Source organism: Camellia sinensis, chromosome 13 (assembly GCF_055761805.1).
Source record: "Camellia sinensis isolate YWXY chromosome 13, ASM5576180v1, whole genome shotgun sequence".
Taxonomy (NCBI): Eukaryota; Viridiplantae; Streptophyta; class Magnoliopsida; order Ericales; family Theaceae; genus Camellia; species Camellia sinensis.
Window position 1 is genome coordinate 5,592,876 of NC_138973.1, and position 18,611 is coordinate 5,611,486.

General features: G+C 36.4%; 1 protein-coding gene and 1 long non-coding RNA gene across 2 annotated transcripts; both read right to left on the reverse strand.

Moving 5' to 3' along the window:
* Positions 1-571: 571 nt before the first annotated feature.
* Positions 572-16,419, reverse strand: LOC114256672 (Protein kinase superfamily protein). Its single transcript, XM_028196340.2, has 14 exons — positions 16,117-16,419; positions 12,222-12,348; positions 11,729-11,975; positions 8,151-8,192; positions 6,809-6,880; positions 6,522-6,657; positions 6,108-6,265; positions 5,233-5,317; positions 4,628-4,827; positions 4,334-4,495; positions 3,815-3,964; positions 2,275-2,535; positions 1,303-1,566; positions 572-956 (listed from the first exon to the last, which is right to left on the reverse strand). The coding sequence occupies exons 1-14, from the start codon at positions 16,169-16,171 to the stop codon at positions 708-710; spliced, it is 2,208 nt and encodes a 735-aa protein (XP_028052141.2). The 5' UTR covers positions 16,172-16,419; the 3' UTR covers positions 572-707.
* Positions 11,001-11,382, reverse strand: LOC145805901 (uncharacterized). Its single transcript, XR_014348177.1, has 2 exons — positions 11,263-11,382; positions 11,001-11,229 (listed from the first exon to the last, which is right to left on the reverse strand). It is a non-coding gene; the product is annotated as an uncharacterized LOC145805901 (long non-coding RNA).
* Positions 16,420-18,611: the final 2,192 nt, after the last annotated feature.

The window sequence follows — 18,611 nt, forward strand, 5'->3', positions numbered from 1 at the left end:
TTCAAGGAAAAAAAAATAGAAAACATTTTCTACAACTTTGGATTCGTTTGGCAAGTTAGTTTCAGGCTATTTTAGTCTCAAAAGATAAAATAGGCTATTTTAGTCGTAACAAACAAAACATCACATCCAACCCATAATTATTACACTCTTCCCTCACAAAAAAAATCAAAAAAATTAAAAAGTCAAAAAATCCTTTCCCAAACCAAGCTTTTTAGCCCAGGCTAAAATAGTCAAAAAAATTAAAAAGCCAAAAAACTAACCCAATTTCCAAACGGAGGCTTTATTTGGTTAAAACCTTAAAATAAACATTCTTTGTAGTGGTGGTGGTATGTTGCAATGAGGTGGTGGTATGTTGCAATGAGGTGGTGGTGCCAATAGCATGACCGTGGTAAAACATTTTTCTTTTGTCATACTATACATAAAAAAATATAAATAATATATTTTTAAAATATTTTTCTGCCACGCAGAGACTTCAATTATATTGTTCACTGGTACATATTAATTCAGACAAACAAAGCTCCTGTAAATCATCACATCCACCTGAGTAATCCGGACGGTATGACATGCATACTTCAGGGAGTAATCACTCAACTTTCGGAGCCAAACTCAGATATATAATCTTTAAAATTGCATCAGACAAATATTTTCACTCAAATAAATAAATAGCTAGAGAAAAAAAAAAGGAGCAAATGAAGAATCCAACTAAATCATAAATTGACATGGCTTTTATTTTTCACCAACTTGTGAAGAATTCTAGCTATACAAATCCAAAAGGTCTCTGGAATTTTTCGGCTAAAATGTATCAATAAGGCTGAAATGATGTCAAATGTAAATTTGTGAACCTCGGGTTTCAATGTCATGCGGATTAGCATAGCAGTCCACACCTCCGGGGCCAACTTCACTGCATGCCGGAAAGATTTAAGCCCATTAACCACTCTCATCAGCATTGCATGTCCCTGCAAAACAACAACATTAATTCTCATAGTTGATCTCATGACAATATTACCAACTGAAATATGTTCAGTTGTGATTTTGTTCTTGTTTTTTCATTTTGGTGTTTTCAAAAACAAGATAATAAAAAGTTCGAAAACACCTAACGTTTTCATATAACACTTTAATTTTTGCATGAAAATAGTTTTTCGAAAACAACTTTTTTGGGTTTCTTAATTCATGTTTTGGCTCTCCTGCTTCTTTTAAACCACATCAAAATGATGTTCTATTATCTGTAAGTTGTAGAGTTTAACTAAAACATGCACCAGCACACGAGGGGGGAGAGAGAGAGATGGAGGAATTGAAACAAACCTCAGATTCAGATGTCTCTCTAGCTTGAACCGTCTCATCAAAAATGCTTGCAACTACTTCATCCTGAAGAAAAATATCAGCTGCTTTAATTATGTCCCGGACCAGGAAAACACGTACCCTCAAACCCTTATCAGACAATATGAATTTAAAAAGATCTTCGGTGGCAGACACAACAGCACGCATATCAAAGGATTTCCATTCCAATGGATTTGATGATTTTTCTTCACCAGTTGGCTCCGAAGCCTGTTGAGATATTGCTGCTATCTGAAACAAAATAGAGATGGTGTTTGCACATTATTTCATTCCTAAATACTATACATGAAGAGAGCATCAAAAGGGAATGCAACCAATATACCAGTCACACTTAAGGCAACACCAATTTACGATAACATTTTCTCCAAATCAAATAACCAATACTCCAGATCTTTTCATGAGTTGCATATCTCACAAAGAAAGCAACCTTTGGGAGGGAGCCCCAACGGTCCAATTGCCTCTCCAATGGAAAGTCACCCTCCTATCTCCAATCAGAGCTCCATACAAAGATTTCACCCCAAACCTCCCCTTCTTAGATACTACCCAATACAAAGAATTTTTACCCTCCAATCCAATGCCTCCTTAGCCCATTAAACAAATCGAATAGATTTGATGAGTAAAAAGTAAATATTATTAAAAGAAAAGCATCAAGACGATGCTAACAAATACACCTTCCACCAATCAAAACCTACTTCTAGACATAGAGAATCTATAAAATCCACACAAAAAAATTAAATTCCGAACCCACTCTCCCCAAAACCCAACAATGCAAAACCACCAAGACTTCCGAACTCATTGTAAAAGCTAGGTACCACAGCAGCTGAAGGTGATTTGAGCTAATACCTCACATCTTGCCCTCATGCAGATGTAATATAGAAGGGTAAATATAAAACTACATTGGCCTGATAGAGAACCAAAAGAGAAAAGAAAACAACACACCAGCCGTTCTAACCGATTCCACCTTATGGAGCCATCATTGCAGATAAGAAGTTCCCCCAGTATTTTCCTCATATCAGGATTTGGGTCTGCCAAAAGTCTCCCAATGACAAAAGGATATGCACTCTCAACAACTTTGAAATCAGGATCCAAAGCTTTTGCAGTCCCTTCAAGCGATCCCAGTGCTCTTATCACCAGGGCATAGTCTGGGGGGAGAGAGAAATTAAATTCATACATCACATCATATAGTTGGTTCATTATGGCCTGAAAAAAACACGAGAAACTAATTAAAATTTTGTACAATCCATTCAACAATTACTAGACAAGTTTTAATGTAGTGATATTAAGCATATGGGAAATAGGGTACCTTGTACTGATAAAAACTACAGGGCCTTACACTCATATAGGATTTTTGGACAAATTAAATTCTAATTGGATAGAATTATACAGTGATTTATATCTAAACTTGTTATTATAGGAAGTTATTAGGCATTGGTAAAACAAATTCACTTGAAATGTGACCATAAGCATGATAATTTCACGAGGATATATATTCCAGTACTGGTTCATACCTCTCTCATTGCGCCACTATAAGTAATAAGTTTTAATTGGAAAAATAATTGATAATGATTGATTTTTCCACAAGCTGTTAGAGAATGTGTAATTTAATTATTTTCATTGTCAACACACCCTTTTATGTGTGGCCAGACTTTTCCTCCTTGAGTGGGCTAAACAAGTGCAACTAGTATGATTATCAGACAGTGAGACTCAAACACAAGATCTTGATTGCTCTCATACCATGTTAACTTGCTAAACACCAACCCATCTAAAACCTTAAGTCGTTAGGGAGATGTCAAACAATGACAACTGCCTTTAACAAAAACGCCCCATCCTTTAAAGTTCTGCAAGAATTAATCTGTCATAACTCCACTTCCTGGGACCTGTAAAAAAATCCACCTCCTCCCCACTCCCAAAAAAACTCCCCAAATCAAAAGCCCCAGCAGATGGCCTCGCACCAGCATCAGCTTGTTCTGTAGAAACTAGAGAATTAGGATGTTAGGCTTCATTTTATACAGTTGTTAAATGGATCGTTCAGGTTGCACAGCTTCCTCATCCTTCTCAGCCTTTATATCCTTCTGATTTATATGCCTTCATGATTTTGCTCATTTTCTTTCTAAAAATTCAACTTGACCCAACATAGAGATCTATCAAATAGGTGGTGGTTCCAAGTTATTGACAAATACAAGACTGAATAACCTCCCAAACTTTACTTGCTAACTCATGCCCAATTGTTGGAGCATAAGACAGAAAGGGCAGCACAATAGCTGCTCTCGAAGCCCAAGAAAGACGCTTTTAACTAGTATTCATGTATAAGAATAACCCAGAATGCATTATATTAAGAAATAAAGCTGTCTCTCGGACTCAGAAAGTAATAATGAAAAATGTCCGGCCGAACAGCAGATTCCATAGCTGCCACAGTTGTCAGCAAGGATAAAATAATGTACTGTATGTACACAGCCAGGAAGAAAATAATACTGCAAACCTGAAAATCTCGGGATTGTCTTGTCCCATCGCCAAAGGATGCTTGCAAGGCATCTGAAACTGCTTGTGTATCAACCCCTTCAGGAATAAATCCCAGAGAAAGAAAATCATTTGCCAAACCCAGAGAGTCACGATTAACAAAGTGCACAAGCTGAAAGAAATAGAACTTATCAACAAATGCAGGATTTCATGCAAATTGCACAACTCACATAGAGAAAGAAAGAAAGAAGAGGAGCTTCATATGACTGGGCCCTACAAAAGATGGCTAAACTCATGGTCAATATGGTATTTTCAACTAGTAATAAACAGGGTGAGGGAGAGAGAGAGAGAGAGAGAGAGAAGTCGTAGATAGACAAGGAAAAAGAAATAGCACATCCAATCACACTAGTTGATTGATATCCCTAAAAGATGTCGAATCAAAATATAGAGAGGAAGTGTAGGAAGAACATGAGTACAATGGCACACCATAGCCAATGGCACATCATGACTTTCATGAAATAATCACTTAAATACTTCTTACCATGCGAATAAGTCCAACACGATAATGGCGTGGAATATCACCCATCATTCCAAAATCAAAATAAGCAAGAGATGCATCCTTAGTAGCAACAAGGTTTCCTGGATGAGGATCAGCATGGAAAAATCCCACCTCCAGCAGCTGCCTCAAAGAGCAGTACAATCCCTAATAAGCCAAATAAAAAAAAAGAAACATAAGAAAATTCTCTCCTAACTAATAAAAAGAAGACTAAACAAAGAAGAAGAAGAAGAAATTACAAATTACTAATGCAAATTTCACTGAGTTTACTGTTTAAACCTGGTCAATAAGTTTCTTGCGGTCTAAGAAGGCCTTCTTCAGGCCGATTTCATCTGTAAGCTTAATTCCATCAATCCATTCCATCGTGAGGACAGCTTTACGAGTAAAATTCCAGTATATCTTTGGGACTTTAACACAATTTGCATCCCTGTATTCAGTAGTATTGTCAACTGTACCTTCCGAATTCTTTTGATGATTATCTGCCGATCAAGATGCTTTAACTATCAGGATTTATACATGACAAATGTTAGGCATAATAGTAGGCCAAACAAAATTACCAGCAAGAACTGCAAATTCACATACACAAGCATGAGCTAACATCAAAAAGAAAAAAGAAAAAGCTTAATATGCATAACAGAGGAACAGAAAAAATAAACTCTAGAAGAATTGATAGTGCCCAGCATGCCATAATCCAGAATGAAAGGCTGGCATGGGAATCAAGTAAAACAAATTGTTATCAACATATGATGCACATCTTTTATGCACATTTATTGTATGTCGGAACATGTGTCCATGTCCATTACATGGCACTGCCACATCATCTCCACATGGTCACTTATAAATCATATGCATTCGTGCAAAAGTTACAAGGGGTATGAACTTACGGGAGTTGCAACTGTAGAGAGAAGCAAATCGCTCTGCATTTTGTCCCTCTAGAACGTAATCAATTTCTTCAAACATGTGTCTCACCTATTCATTCCAGTAGAACTTAAGGAATCAGCAATCAGGTATGGCAATCTGATCAAAGATAAAGGAGCTACACAAACAAAATGAACTGCAAATTCACTAATCAAACTTCTTGTAAATGCTATGTTTCCTCCACAGAGGCACATTAATCATTTTCTGTGCAACATATGTCCAGGGCCAAAAATAAAAATAAAAGGTGTGGCATATACCTTATGGAAGAAACCCTTTCTATGAACAATTATGAATTAGTGCACCATTTTTCTTCTGTTTAAAGGCCCAACACAGTCCTGCAATGTCTAATTGCAGTCTTGTGAATTGTCATTGATAGCAGCTCTAAACATTATGTAGTAACGTAGTATGGCAGGATTTTGACAGATGGAGCAAAGCATAATGTATGTTATTTTGTACAGGTAAACACGGCACTTCAAAATAAAAAATCCATGGAACTTATATTGAGGTATGAGCCATAAAACAATCCTGCAACAGTCAGGTGCTACACGGATTCTGAACATAACTGGAGCCCTAAGCAGTTTCAGAAGCCACCAACGGAGGAAACAGTAGGCCGGATACCAAGTTATCAAAAAAAAATGTAATTATTTAATGTCAGAATGCATAATATTTCCCATAACTAATTGGCAATTATATTTTGTCAACCCATTTGTGATATCAGATACAGATTCATAGTGTGGTCAAACAGAGTTACTCTCAATAATAAGAACAGAAGCCACAAACATGACGTTTACCATTCATCAAATAGCCATGATATTTATCACTGATAATGCATAAGGCTCACCATCTCATTTACTGCTACTAATAGGTCCTTCCGAGCTTTGGCAAATCGCTTTAATTGGCCTCCAATCATATGAAATAACAAAGCATCAAGGGTCAATGATATTGACATACCAGGCCTTTGTACTTTAACAGCCACTAGCTCTCCAGAATGCAAGTGAGCTGCAAAACTTGAAGCAACAAGAGAAAACATTTGGTCTGAGTTTGAATCAAACATATAAATACCTCTCAGAAATCAATCCACAAGTTATACAAAACGCAATAAATCTCCATATTGAATTAAGCTGAGATATAGAACATTTTGTTTTTTTATCAGACATGTAGATCACTTGCAAGAAATCCAAATAGATGCTTAGAAAAGATAGTGGGACAGGAATAAAATATGTGATATACCCATCCACAGCATCAATTATCTAACCTTTATACACCTGTCCTAAGGATGCTGCAGCAATTGGCTCTGGGCTGATGTCTGCAAATATTTGTGAAACAGGAACACCCAATTGGGATTCTATAGATTTAATGGCAACATGAGTTGGAAATGGGGGTATTTGATCCTGGCACACATAGAAAAGTTCCAACTTTGAGAATCAAAAGAGAAAGGGAAACAGAACAGACCCCATTTGATGTGAGAGTGCTAGATGTTAGTAGTGTTCACAAGACATTCAAAAAGCTGGCCTAGGCTCATGTTAGACAAAGATGGCATACCTGCAACTTCGCAAGTTCTTGACAATATACAGTAGGAAGTATATCTGGTCTGGTGCTCAGAGCTTGTCCGAGCTGTAAGTGAATGTTAGATTAAAACAATGGAATTTCCTCGTGCAACTAAACAGCATGCCAGCACTTAAGGTATGTATCAGTAATCAATTTGTTGACAATCAGTTCAAATCTAACACACAGAATCTTTATAACAGTCGTGGACCAATACATTTAAAACCCAAGCAAGACAAAACAGATTTTGGGACATAAGTTTGCAGCCAGATGGGAGAACAGAACCACAAACTATTTGCATTGCACCCAGAGCCTGTTTTGCAAATAAGATACAGAAAATTGAACAGATGTACATTGAATACATTGCAACTTCTTTTTTTTTTTATGACAAGGAACCCCTCCAAGACAGGGACACCTTTGAGCCCACCCATGTCCTATTATTTTTTAGATTTTTTTAAATTAGCAAACACCCAGGGCAGGACATGAGCTAGGAGACGTGTGTAACAATCTAGGATCTTGGAAAGTTTAAAAGAAATGAAATGGGAACCAAAGATAACAATTAAGGGAGAGAATACTATGAACTTATACATATTAATTAGCTCTTTCGGCTTTTAATACTCGAAGCCCTTAGTCCTTGCAACTTACAATCTATTTGCAAATACTTGAAGCTTCTAAAAGTAAAATATAGGTTTTTTGTTCCCACTTCTTTCCCAACATACAAATGTAGAAAACAAATTATTTGTGGAGAAGGGAAACACTTAAGCTTTTCAAAACAAAAATGAATTTTGTGATGGCTGGCCTTACTTGGATTTCCTAGCCACATAAGTGTTACCACAAAATTCAAAATGTTCAGTCAGTACTCAGTATATCTAAATCTGTATGATAAAGTGAAACATAAAACTTTCTTTTTGTTTTTTATTTTCTTTCCTTTCTCCGTAGAAGATGTTTGTCCCTTTTAATTTTCACTACAATGAGCAATATGATCCACTCAAGCACTTCTTCAACACCAGCTAAAGGAATTTGAACATGAAATTGAAATTGAAACAAACCTGAACATCCAGAAAGAAACACATAGAAGACACACAAGTAGTATAACACATGTAATGTTTGTGTCCATATCCTAGAAATGGTTAAACTATTCAATTCTGCCACAACTGACTACAAATGTCAGAATAAGATAATACATCTAAAGGAAATTACATGCATATTAGAGTCTGCAATGTAAGGATGAAACATTAATATAAAAATTTTAAAAAATAAAAAAATCAAATCAAATTCACAGTTTGTAGGATACCAAATAACAATAAAGCAGCATTTCAGGAAAAGAAGATCAACTTGCCTTGATGTAAAAAGGTCCCAAGCTGATTAATGTCTCACGAAACTGCAATGAGTTGCATAGAGATATTGTAATATTAACAAAGTTTCATGAAAGTTTCCTATTTATTGAAAAATAAAATCAAAAAAAAAAAAGGGCTGCATAAGTAAAAAAGAATTGCAACAAACAACATAAATTTGATGCCTTTGATCAATTTGCATGCGCTATACAATCTACTATTGCAACTATATGAGGATTTTTTCCCGTGTTAGATTATGCATGGATGTTATTGAATCAAACAAGTTGAACATCAATATTTCAAATTCATGGTTGATTGACTGATACAGATTTTGTAATAATTAGATTGTGAGGCATGTCTCATTTAGAATTTACCATCAACTACCACCTCACCTACTCCACTAAACCTAACCCACTACACCACTACCACCTCACCTACTCCACTAAACCTAACCCACTACACCACTACCACCTCACCTACTCCACTAAACCTAACCCACTACACCACTACCACCATCCACTACACCTACATCTATATAAGGAACCATTTGTAATAGACAGAAATTAATCAACAACATACATCAATCAATAATACATCAATTTATTTTACATGGTATCAGAGCCATAGGTTAAAGATCTTGGTGTTCTTCGCCTTCCGGCGGGCGGCAACCTTGCCTTGACCGCCCGCCGGATCTCAACCAATTGAAAACTGCTTCAATTCCAGCAAGGGGCAAGTTCATAAACCTCGTCATGGAACTTGGTTATGTCCTTGTAACGGGCAGCAAGGAACTGCTTTGCTGCTTTCTGTCAAAGGCTGAACCGCTTCAGCCATTAAGACACTGGAAGGAAGCTCCAGTTATAGCAGCGCAACTCTTTTGGAAAATAGAAGTGTTCAAGTCCTGTTCCATGTTGCCATTCTTCCAAGCGTGCTCATCTAGGACTTGCCTCAGCTTTTGCATCAATGGGTAAGTACTGCTGCACGGATCATCGATGTATGTGAAGACGTGTTCACGATCCACCACTGTTTTCTTCCAAGTGCCTCAAGTCTATGGCTTGGCATAGGGCTACCAAGTAAGTGGAAGACATGAGCTTTAGTATGTCAATAGCTTCAGCTGTTTTTCTTGAAGAGATTAAGCCCAAAGAGTTCACATCTTGGTTGTGTTGCTCGGCGCTTTGGACATGGTTGGTCAACAAAGTCACCACCACACACACACCCAATTCACTTTTCTTTGTTTAATCATTGATGCTCTCAGACATCATTCTCTCACATTTAGTAGGGCACACACACCCAATTCACTTTTCTTTGTTTAATCACACCCATCCACCACCCACTTTATTTTTCAATCAAACTTTATTTTTTTATTCTAAACCTTCATTGATGCTCTCAGACATCATGTTGTTCCTCACTTTTTTTTATATATATATATATCTTTTTTTTTATTAAAAAAAAAAAAAAAAAACAATCAAACAATTTACAAATTTGCACAACACCCATATTTTATTCATCTCCGGGATCAACCCCGATCACCATTTTACACAAAAAAAAAAAAAAAAAAAAAAAAAAAAAAACACAAAACAAAACAAAACAACACAACACAAAATACACACAAACAACCACATTCACAGGTGGGCTTTTTCTTCTCTACTCTGCCGCCGGTCTCTTCTTCTTGCCTCCGTCTTGAGAGGCCCTTGACGGTGCTACCTCCGTGTTTCCCACTCCACTGGGCACGATCACTACTCCTTGCTCCTCCACTGCAGCATATGGCGGCCCTCCAAATCGGAACATCACGGTGGCCTTCCGCTTCAGCTCCTTATTTTCCGCCTTTAGCACGCTTATCTCTGCTCGCGCATCCTTATACATGCGTTGGAGCAGAGCCAGCTGGGAATTTAAATGCTGCACCTCATTTATCCTACTCTGCAGCCGGTTCGACAAATTTGTGACCGCCGTCATGGTTTCCACGCATGACTTCAGAGTATACTGATTAGCCTCAATATCAGTTTGCATCGCCATTTTTTGCTCCACCGACCGCATCGGAAAGTTCAATGGAGCAAAACCAGAGGTGTTTGGTTGCGGTTCACTGGCCACCGCACCAGTTATTTCTCTTGTGGGCTCGTTCAGTTCTGGAAAGAGCGTGAGCAGGTTCTGGGTAACTGGACGGGAAGAAGAGGCCATGTTTTTTGGGTTGCTAAGTGTTTCAGCGAAATAGCAATTTCAGACTGCTAATGTTCGGAAGGGTTGGTGACAGAATGGCAACAAAGTGTTCCACAGTTTCTCTCTCCGCAGAGGCAGAGTTTTTCAGCGAAGGGTTGGTTTCAGAGGTTTCAGAATGGTATGCCTCAGCCTCGGCCTTCGTCTTGGTTAAATAGCCGCGGCAGCCACGCGTATCGCGCGCCTCTTGCCGCCCGACAAACTGGCACGCCTTTTCATGGCACATCTTTTGATAAAGTGGACACGCCTTTTGATGGCACGCCTTTTGATGGCACGCCTTTTGATGAATTGGGCACGCCTTTTGATGGCACGCCTTTTGACAAAATTGGGCACACCTTTTGAGGGTGCGACTTTTCCAAGGGTCCGACAAGACTCTGTAAACTGTCCCGACATTGATTCCGGTTAGCTCCTTTATGGGTCCGACAAGACTCTGTAAACTGTCCCGACATAGATTCCGGTTAGTTTCTACAAGGGTCCGACAAGACTCTGTAAACTGTCTCGACATTAATTCCGGTTAGTTTCTACAAGGGTCCAGCAAGACTTCATAAACTGTCTTCTACAACGGTCCGACATGACCCCATAAACTGTCTTCTACAACGGTCCGACATAACCCCATAAACTGTCTTCTACATCGGTCTGACACCGCCATCCAGTGTCCTCTACAACGTTATGACACCCCCATACAGTGTCCTCTACAACGTTATGACACCACCATCCAGTGTCTTCACCAATGGTCTGACACGACCATACAGTGTCTCCTATCCTTTTTTATTTTTATGTATTTTCTTGTTTTGTTCCTCTCTTCAAACTCAAGTTGGTTAGTTTCTATCCTCCTTGAGTTTGCGGGGGCTGTTAGAATTTACCATCAACTACCACCTCACCTACTCCACTAAACCTAACCCACTACACCACTACCACCTCACCTACTCCACTAAACCTAACCCACTACACCACTACCACCTCACCTACTCCACTAAACCTAACCCACTACACCACTACCACCATCCACTACACCTACATCTATATAAGGAACCATTTGTAATAGACAGAAATTAATCAACAACATACATCAATCAATAATACATCAATTTATTTTACACATTGACTGCATTCTTAACTTCCATGGAAACTTTACAAATCATATAGTTACTTGACTGATTTTCCCCTTAAAATTAAAAATAATTTTTATGACAATTTAAAATTTTCTACTTTGTGAGTGGCAGCAATTAATCACCATTGCCCTCTATACTGTCCTTGGAGGCTTTACTTACCAAGATAGAAAATATAGAGTATGAAGGCACCAAAATAGCAATAATAAAAGAAAATAAGAAAGATAAAAACAAATGAAGAAAGAAAGAAGTTAGCTACAAATTACCTTAACTGACCGTTTTTTTATGTCACGAACAAAAAATTGCCAAACCGTTAGCTTCAACACATGGAATGAAATAATTGCAGCTCTATACAAAGCCAAAAATGGACCAAAGCGGTGGAACATTGAAACACTTTTGGAGCTGTAAGTTCCAAGTGCATGCCCAAATTCACTTTCTAGTGACTCCTTTCTCAACTTTGCATATTCAGCAGATGGCCTTCCACCATGCACACTGGTGAAGCCAGTAGAGAAGCTACACCAAAAGCACTATGTAAGTCATAGTGCAAAAATTATAAAAGGGTATGAGAAAGGAGTTCACTGAATGGTATGGATTAATCTTTCATTAAATTTTCATAGGAGAAATGCTTAGCATATCCATCATTTACAAAAAAAAAAAAAACAAACAAACAAACAGTGAAGATATTCCAAAGCAAAACTTGTACCATTTATAAATGCATCATGCAAAGGAATGCAGCAACATGGATAATTGTTCACTTACTGATTTCGATGTAACAAGTGTAACGGAATAATGTTATCATGCCTTCTTCCAATTTCTATAGTTTTCTGGCCCCCTATTGATAAGCATCTCCACAAAATGATCTCAACTGAACTATCATTGAGTGAAGCTGCAAGAAGAGCCCACATGGAAGTTAGGATAAAAAATGTAGCACAGAGAAAGACACAATACAAATTAGACCCGCTAACACAACAAATCAATTGAAAAAAATTAACATTGTTATACTGGAAAAATAACCAAACTAATCTCTATTAACTTAAAAAAAATTACATTGTCATACACAGGATTCTAGGCATTCCTAACCTGTGTTACATGGACTCTTCAAAATAAATCAAATACCCATGTCAGACACTCAACACTTGGACAAGGGTGTGGGATATGTGTCAGAAACTTTCTATCCAACACTTCGTATATTTTTGTGTTTAATACTATCATTATACTTATATATTTTGGCATAATTACTATAAACGAGTAAAATGCCTTTTTCACGTTGTATGTTGATATAACACCATTTTATCTCACACATTAGATTAAAAATATAAAAATATAACTCTTATTGTTGAGCCCGCATACCCTAAATTTATGATTTGATGGATCTGAGCTCTAGATACGCACCCACACCCGATGACACTAGTACCATAGTCCATGTAACATAATTTCTAACTCTAGAAAGACTAGGACTTTATATATCAAAATTTAGAGAAAGAGATTATTTGAGCTCAGATATGCTGACTTGCAAAAGAGTTCTTTGTTTTTCTCTGGTGTTTGTGTTTAGTTACAAGAAGTCCTGTGTGCCATTTTGCCTATCCCTGTTGGTACCTTTCTTGTGAAATACCTTGGGGTTCCACTCACCTCTACTAGATTGTCTTATAAAGACTACTTACAACTCAAAGAACGAATTCTTCCAAGAATTAGAAGCTGGTCCAATAAGCTGTTGTCCTTTAGTGGTTGATCACAGCTTGCTCAGTCCGTTGTATGGAGTATGCAGGTTTATTGGTGCCACCTTTCATCCTGCCTCAAAGTACTTTAAAGGAAATGGAAGGAGTGATTAGATCTTAAAAGAAAACTGGTGCTAACATTAGTCGGGGTTTTGTTTGCTCTCTGAAATTCGAAGGAGGCCTACGTTTCAAACCTCTCAAGCTTTGGAATAAAGCATCCAAGCTCAGACATTTGTGGGCCATTAGCAAGAAAACAAATACTCTTTTGGGTAAAACGGATCCATATGCTAGTTATTAAGCACAAAAACTTGTGGCATATGATGCTCCCTTAGGATTCTTCTTGGACAGTTAGGAAGTTTCAAATTAAGGGGTATTGCTAAGCCTCTATTTAGATATATGATTGGGGATGGATAACCAAACCAAATCAAGCCTTAATCTCATCAAATAGGGTCAGCTATATAAATTCTTCTTCTCCATTCGACTCTAACACTTTCATCTTCCGTCACTATGTCGCATCTCTTCACTACTGCCTCTGTTGGTCTCCATTGTATATGACTAAACCATCTCAATCTATTCTTCCTCAACTTATCTTCAATCGGTACTACTCTTACCCATTCTCGAATATACTCATTCCTATCTCTGTCTTTTCTAGTCTTGCCACATATTCACCTAAGCATCCCCGTCTCCGCAACACTCATCTTATCTATATGTTGTTTCTTAGTTGCCTCAACATTCCGTCCTATACAACATCACTGGTCTAATAGCCGTTCTATAAAACTTCTCTCTTAGTCTAGTGGGTACTCGTTTATCGCACAATACCCCAGACGCACTCCTCCACTTAAGCCACCCTGCCTTACTTCTATGGACCACATCCACTCCAATCTCCTCAGCCATTGTAATAATTGATCCTAAATAATGAAAATGTTCACTCTTAGGTAGTGCTTGTTTCTCAATCTTCACTTTTCTTCTACTTCCATTGTTACTGTTACTAAAATTACGCTTCATGTACTATGTGTTAGTTCTACTTATCATAAATCTTTTAGATTCAAGTGCTTCTCTCCAAGTCTCCAATTTAGTGTTAATTCCTTCTCTAGTCTCATCCATTAACATGATATCATCTGTAAAAAACATACATTATGGCACATCATCCTAAATATTTCTTGTCAACTCATCCATAACTAAAGCAAAAAGATAAAGACTTAATGTTGATCCTTAGTGTAACCCTATAGTAATTGAAAATTCACTTGTCTCTCCAGCCGGCAATCTAATAGTGGTACCATACCTTTACACATATCCCTAATCACATCAATATAATATTTTGTCATCCATTTTCTTCTCTAACACCCACCAGATTATATCTCGAGATACTATCATATATTTTCTCAATATCGATAAAAACAATATGAATGGTTCTTTTCTCTATATTTTTCTATTACTCTACTCAAAAGATAGATCGCTTCCATTGTTGACCTAGCAGGCATAAATCCACATTGATTATCTGACACCTCTATTATATCTTGCAATCGACGTTCCATCGCTCTTTCCCACGCTTTCATTATATGACACATTAGCTTGATTCTGCTATAGTTATTGCAGTTCTAGACATCTCCTTTATTCTTATAGATTGGCACTAAGATACTCTTCCTCTACTTTTATGGAATTTCCCTAATCAACAAAATCTTACTAAATAACCTAGTCAACCAAACCACCTCTTCTTATCCAAACATTTTCAAGCTTCAATATGGATATCATCAGTTCCTAAAGCCTTATTCGATTTCATTTTAAATGTAATCTCCACTTCAAAGTTCCTAATCCTACAATAGAACCCGTAATCCTGATTTATTTTATTACTACTTACTTTCTCCCCTTTTGACCTACCTACATGTTCCTCATTTAACAACTTCTCAAAATAGTTCTTTCACCTCTCCTTAATCTCTTCGTCCTTCACCAACACCTTAAAGTTCTCACTCTTGATGTACTTAACCAGATTAAAGTATCTTGTTTTCCTCTTTCTTATTTTAGCAAGTTTGTATATACTCTTATCTCCCTCCTTACTATCTAGTCTAGTGTATCGGTTATCATAGTCTCTCTCACTACTTTTTTGCCCTCCTTATTAGCCAATTTATAGCTCTTAAGATTTGCCTCAATTCTATCATCCTGCCACTTTTTAAAGCACTCTTTCAACTGCCATATATCATGTTTGGATAGAGAAGAATGCAAGGATGTTTAGTGATAAAACTTCTGATGCCTGTTCTATCTTTAGAGCTATCGAGAAAGATTTAAGAGATATAATTTGTTCATGGACTGGGGTGGTTAATTTTCAACCTAATTGGGATGTTTGTCAAGCTTGGAATTTTGCATTGAAAATCTTGAGTAGCAGTAGTAGGAATTAGTTGGCTATTTTCTGGTTTTCTTGCTTATGGTTTTGCCTCTTCTTGGGCATGTAAATGCTGTGTTTCTGTTGTTTCTTGAATCAAAATTTAACCCTACCAAATATATATATATATATATATATATATATGAGAAACCCACAAGAAGGGATGAGCCAAACACGACTAATCTTCGCTACGTTTGGTTTCAAGTGTTTCCACTTCAAAGAAACAAACACGACAGAAGGCATAAAATTCCCAATTCTGTTCCCATTCCCATCTCTTTTTCCTCTATTTTCTAAGTCAACAAACACGGATTTATGTTCCCATTCCCATCTCATTTTCCTCTATTTTCTAAACAAACAAACAGGGAGCCACAGGAAAATAAAATCCAATCTAAGTGAGCAGTTTCACTGATTAAAATGAAAATTAAAGCAAAAGATCATCGAAAATACAAATATTTAATTAATTGAAACAACAATTAATCAAACGAATTTAAGAGTAACACTAAAAAAAAAAAAAACACACTGAGACGCAGTGGAAGCGATAGGAAGGGTAAGAGATAGGTACCTCCTGCGGGAACTGAAAAACGATGGCGTTTCAGACCCGCGACGACATTCCTCATGAGGAGAGATTTTGAAAAACGAGAGCCTTGATAGATTTCACGAAGCCATTGAATGAAGCTTCAGAGACTGCATTGGGGTGTAAGAGCGATCAGCGTAAACGCTAACCAAGTGTTCGATGAAATGCGCAAGAGAGCAAGAGGAGCAATGTCTGATTGGAGGCGAGAAAAAAGATCTGGAGGCTTTAATGACTGACACGTTTGTGTCCACTTGGCGGCCCAAGAAGGACACCCAGTTTCCCCGGTCGAGTGTTTTCCAACCGGATCCCCGTAACTTTTTAAAATGATATTTGGAATAATTTAAATAAATGTATTTTTAAATATTTTTATAAAAAAATTATAAGAAAATAGAGGGATGATGAGTGTGTTTAGTTTGTGTTTTGAGATAAATTTTTAAAAATATTTTTTGGGAGAGAGTTTATAATTTTTTTTGTTTGTTTGGTTGTATATTTTGAAAATAGTTTTGGAGTTTTGGAGTTTAGAATGATTTGAGATTTTGTTGTAGTTGAGTAGATGCGTGTGAGAGAAAAACAATTGAAAAGGAAAAAGCAGAAACAAAAAGTGATTGATTGATGTGTAGCAGAGAGAAAGTGATTTTGAATTTTTTTTTTTTTTTAAATTTGAACCAAACAAAATTTTATAATTTTTTTTCAAAAATTATATCTTGAGATACAAACCAAAAAAACCCGATGCGACCTAAATAAGGGTTTGTTTGGAAAGTGTTAGATTAGTATATTTTGTTGACTTTTTATAAAAAAAAAAAAAATATGAAATATGAATTGGACTTGAAGTGATGTGGTAAAGAGATGATGTGACTTAAATAAGATAATGAGCTAAAATAGCACATGCCAAACAACTACCAAGTATATATAGGTTATGCCAAACAACCTTTAAAGCCTTTATTTGGGGGACTCTATTTACACACCACATTTTTTCTCAAGACACACCATTAATTAATTTATTTTTTATTACAATTTTAACCTTAGGTGAAATGACTACAACACCATTTGTATAATTACCATAAATGATCGGACAAACTACTCTTGTTCAAAAGAAATGAACCGAACAAACTGCTCTTGTTCGATAGAAAATGAACCGGACAAACTACTCTTGTTCGAAAGTCAAGTGCCAAACTCCATATTGTTCGACAGAAATTGACCGAACATATGTTTGGGGTTCGAAATTCCAATGTCGAACGGTTCAAAAACGAAATCATGTAAATACAAATTTCATGGCAATGGAAAAAACTACCTAAAACCTTACAACTAAGCCAAATGAGAACTCACCTACTGCATCTCTAATGTGAGTTGTCTCAAGCTGTGTTGAGCACCACCAACGACGTCTTTGATGAGGAAAAAAGTGTATTCAACAAATGGGTCTTCACCGTTTGAACAGAGAATGGAGGGAGAGATGGAATATCGTGGGTGGGTGAGGTGTGTGAGTGAGGGTAGAGATGGAAGATTGTGGGTAAATTTTGGATGGGGTGTGTGAGTGAGTGAGGATAAAGGTGGAAGGTTGTGTGTATTGAGTAAAATATAAATTTATTAAATTATTATAGGTGTGTCTTGAGTAATGGTTTGCCTTGAGATAAAATGTGGTGTGTGGATAGAGACACTCCTTTATTTGGGATGTGAGTTGATTTTTTGATATTTTAACTATTTTAACCTGGAGTTAAAAACTCTCGTTTGGGATGTATTTTTTGATTTTTATGAAAGAAAAAATAAAATGATTATAGTTTGAATGTGACATTTTATCTTATTGAGTTAAAAAGTATATTTTATTTTTTTGTGCTAAAATAATCCAAACCCAATACAACCCAAACCTTACATGCCAAACGAACCTAAAGTCAACCTTTTTAATAATTAGTTTAAACTGATCGTGATTAATTACATTGACGGCTTTTTTTGTGTCCATAAAATTACGTGGACAGTTCAATTATGGATATTTGAGATGCAATTAAAAAAATATATATCTTCTAAATAATTTAGTCTATTAAAAAGTTGAAAAAACAACTTAAATTTTATACTCACAAAAAATATAAATTTGTTTTTAACGACTCTCTAAACACATTAATCATTTTTTATTTTGTAACAGAGAGTAAAAAAAAAATACTAAAAACTTCAAACTCAAATACAATTATAACAGCTCATTCATTTATTAATTTAACAACTTGACTCATGCCAAGTATCAATTTAACTCGTGAAGAAAAAATATTTTGTTATTATCACTATCTTCCGTTTGATTTAAATGTGAATTATAATTTATGAATGATACATTGTTAACGTCAATACATATATTAGTAGCTTTTTGAGTTTATATCATTTCCATTGTATGTTTAAAATACAAAAATGATTTTCAAGCTCAAAGTATTAATTAGTAAAAGCAAATGACAAATATTAAAATAAATAAGCAAATAGATCCTTAATTTTTGTACGCATCTTCT

What these genes read in the sequence shown, in the direction of transcription:
- LOC114256672 (XM_028196340.2), bottom strand. Translation starts at nt 16,171, where the DNA reads ATGAGGAATGTCGTCGCGGGTCTGAAACGCCATCGTTTTTCAGTTCCC. An exon ending in TGGGACCTTTTTACATCAAG is followed by an intron (nt 6,881 to 8,150) that starts GCAAGTTGATCT and finishes ATTCACTTACAG; the next exon opens with CTCGGACAAGCTCTGAGCAC. An exon ending in GAGAGACATCTGAATCTGAG is followed by an intron (nt 957 to 1,302) that starts GTTTGTTTCAAT and finishes GTTGTTTTGCAG; the next exon opens with GGACATGCAATGCTGATGAG.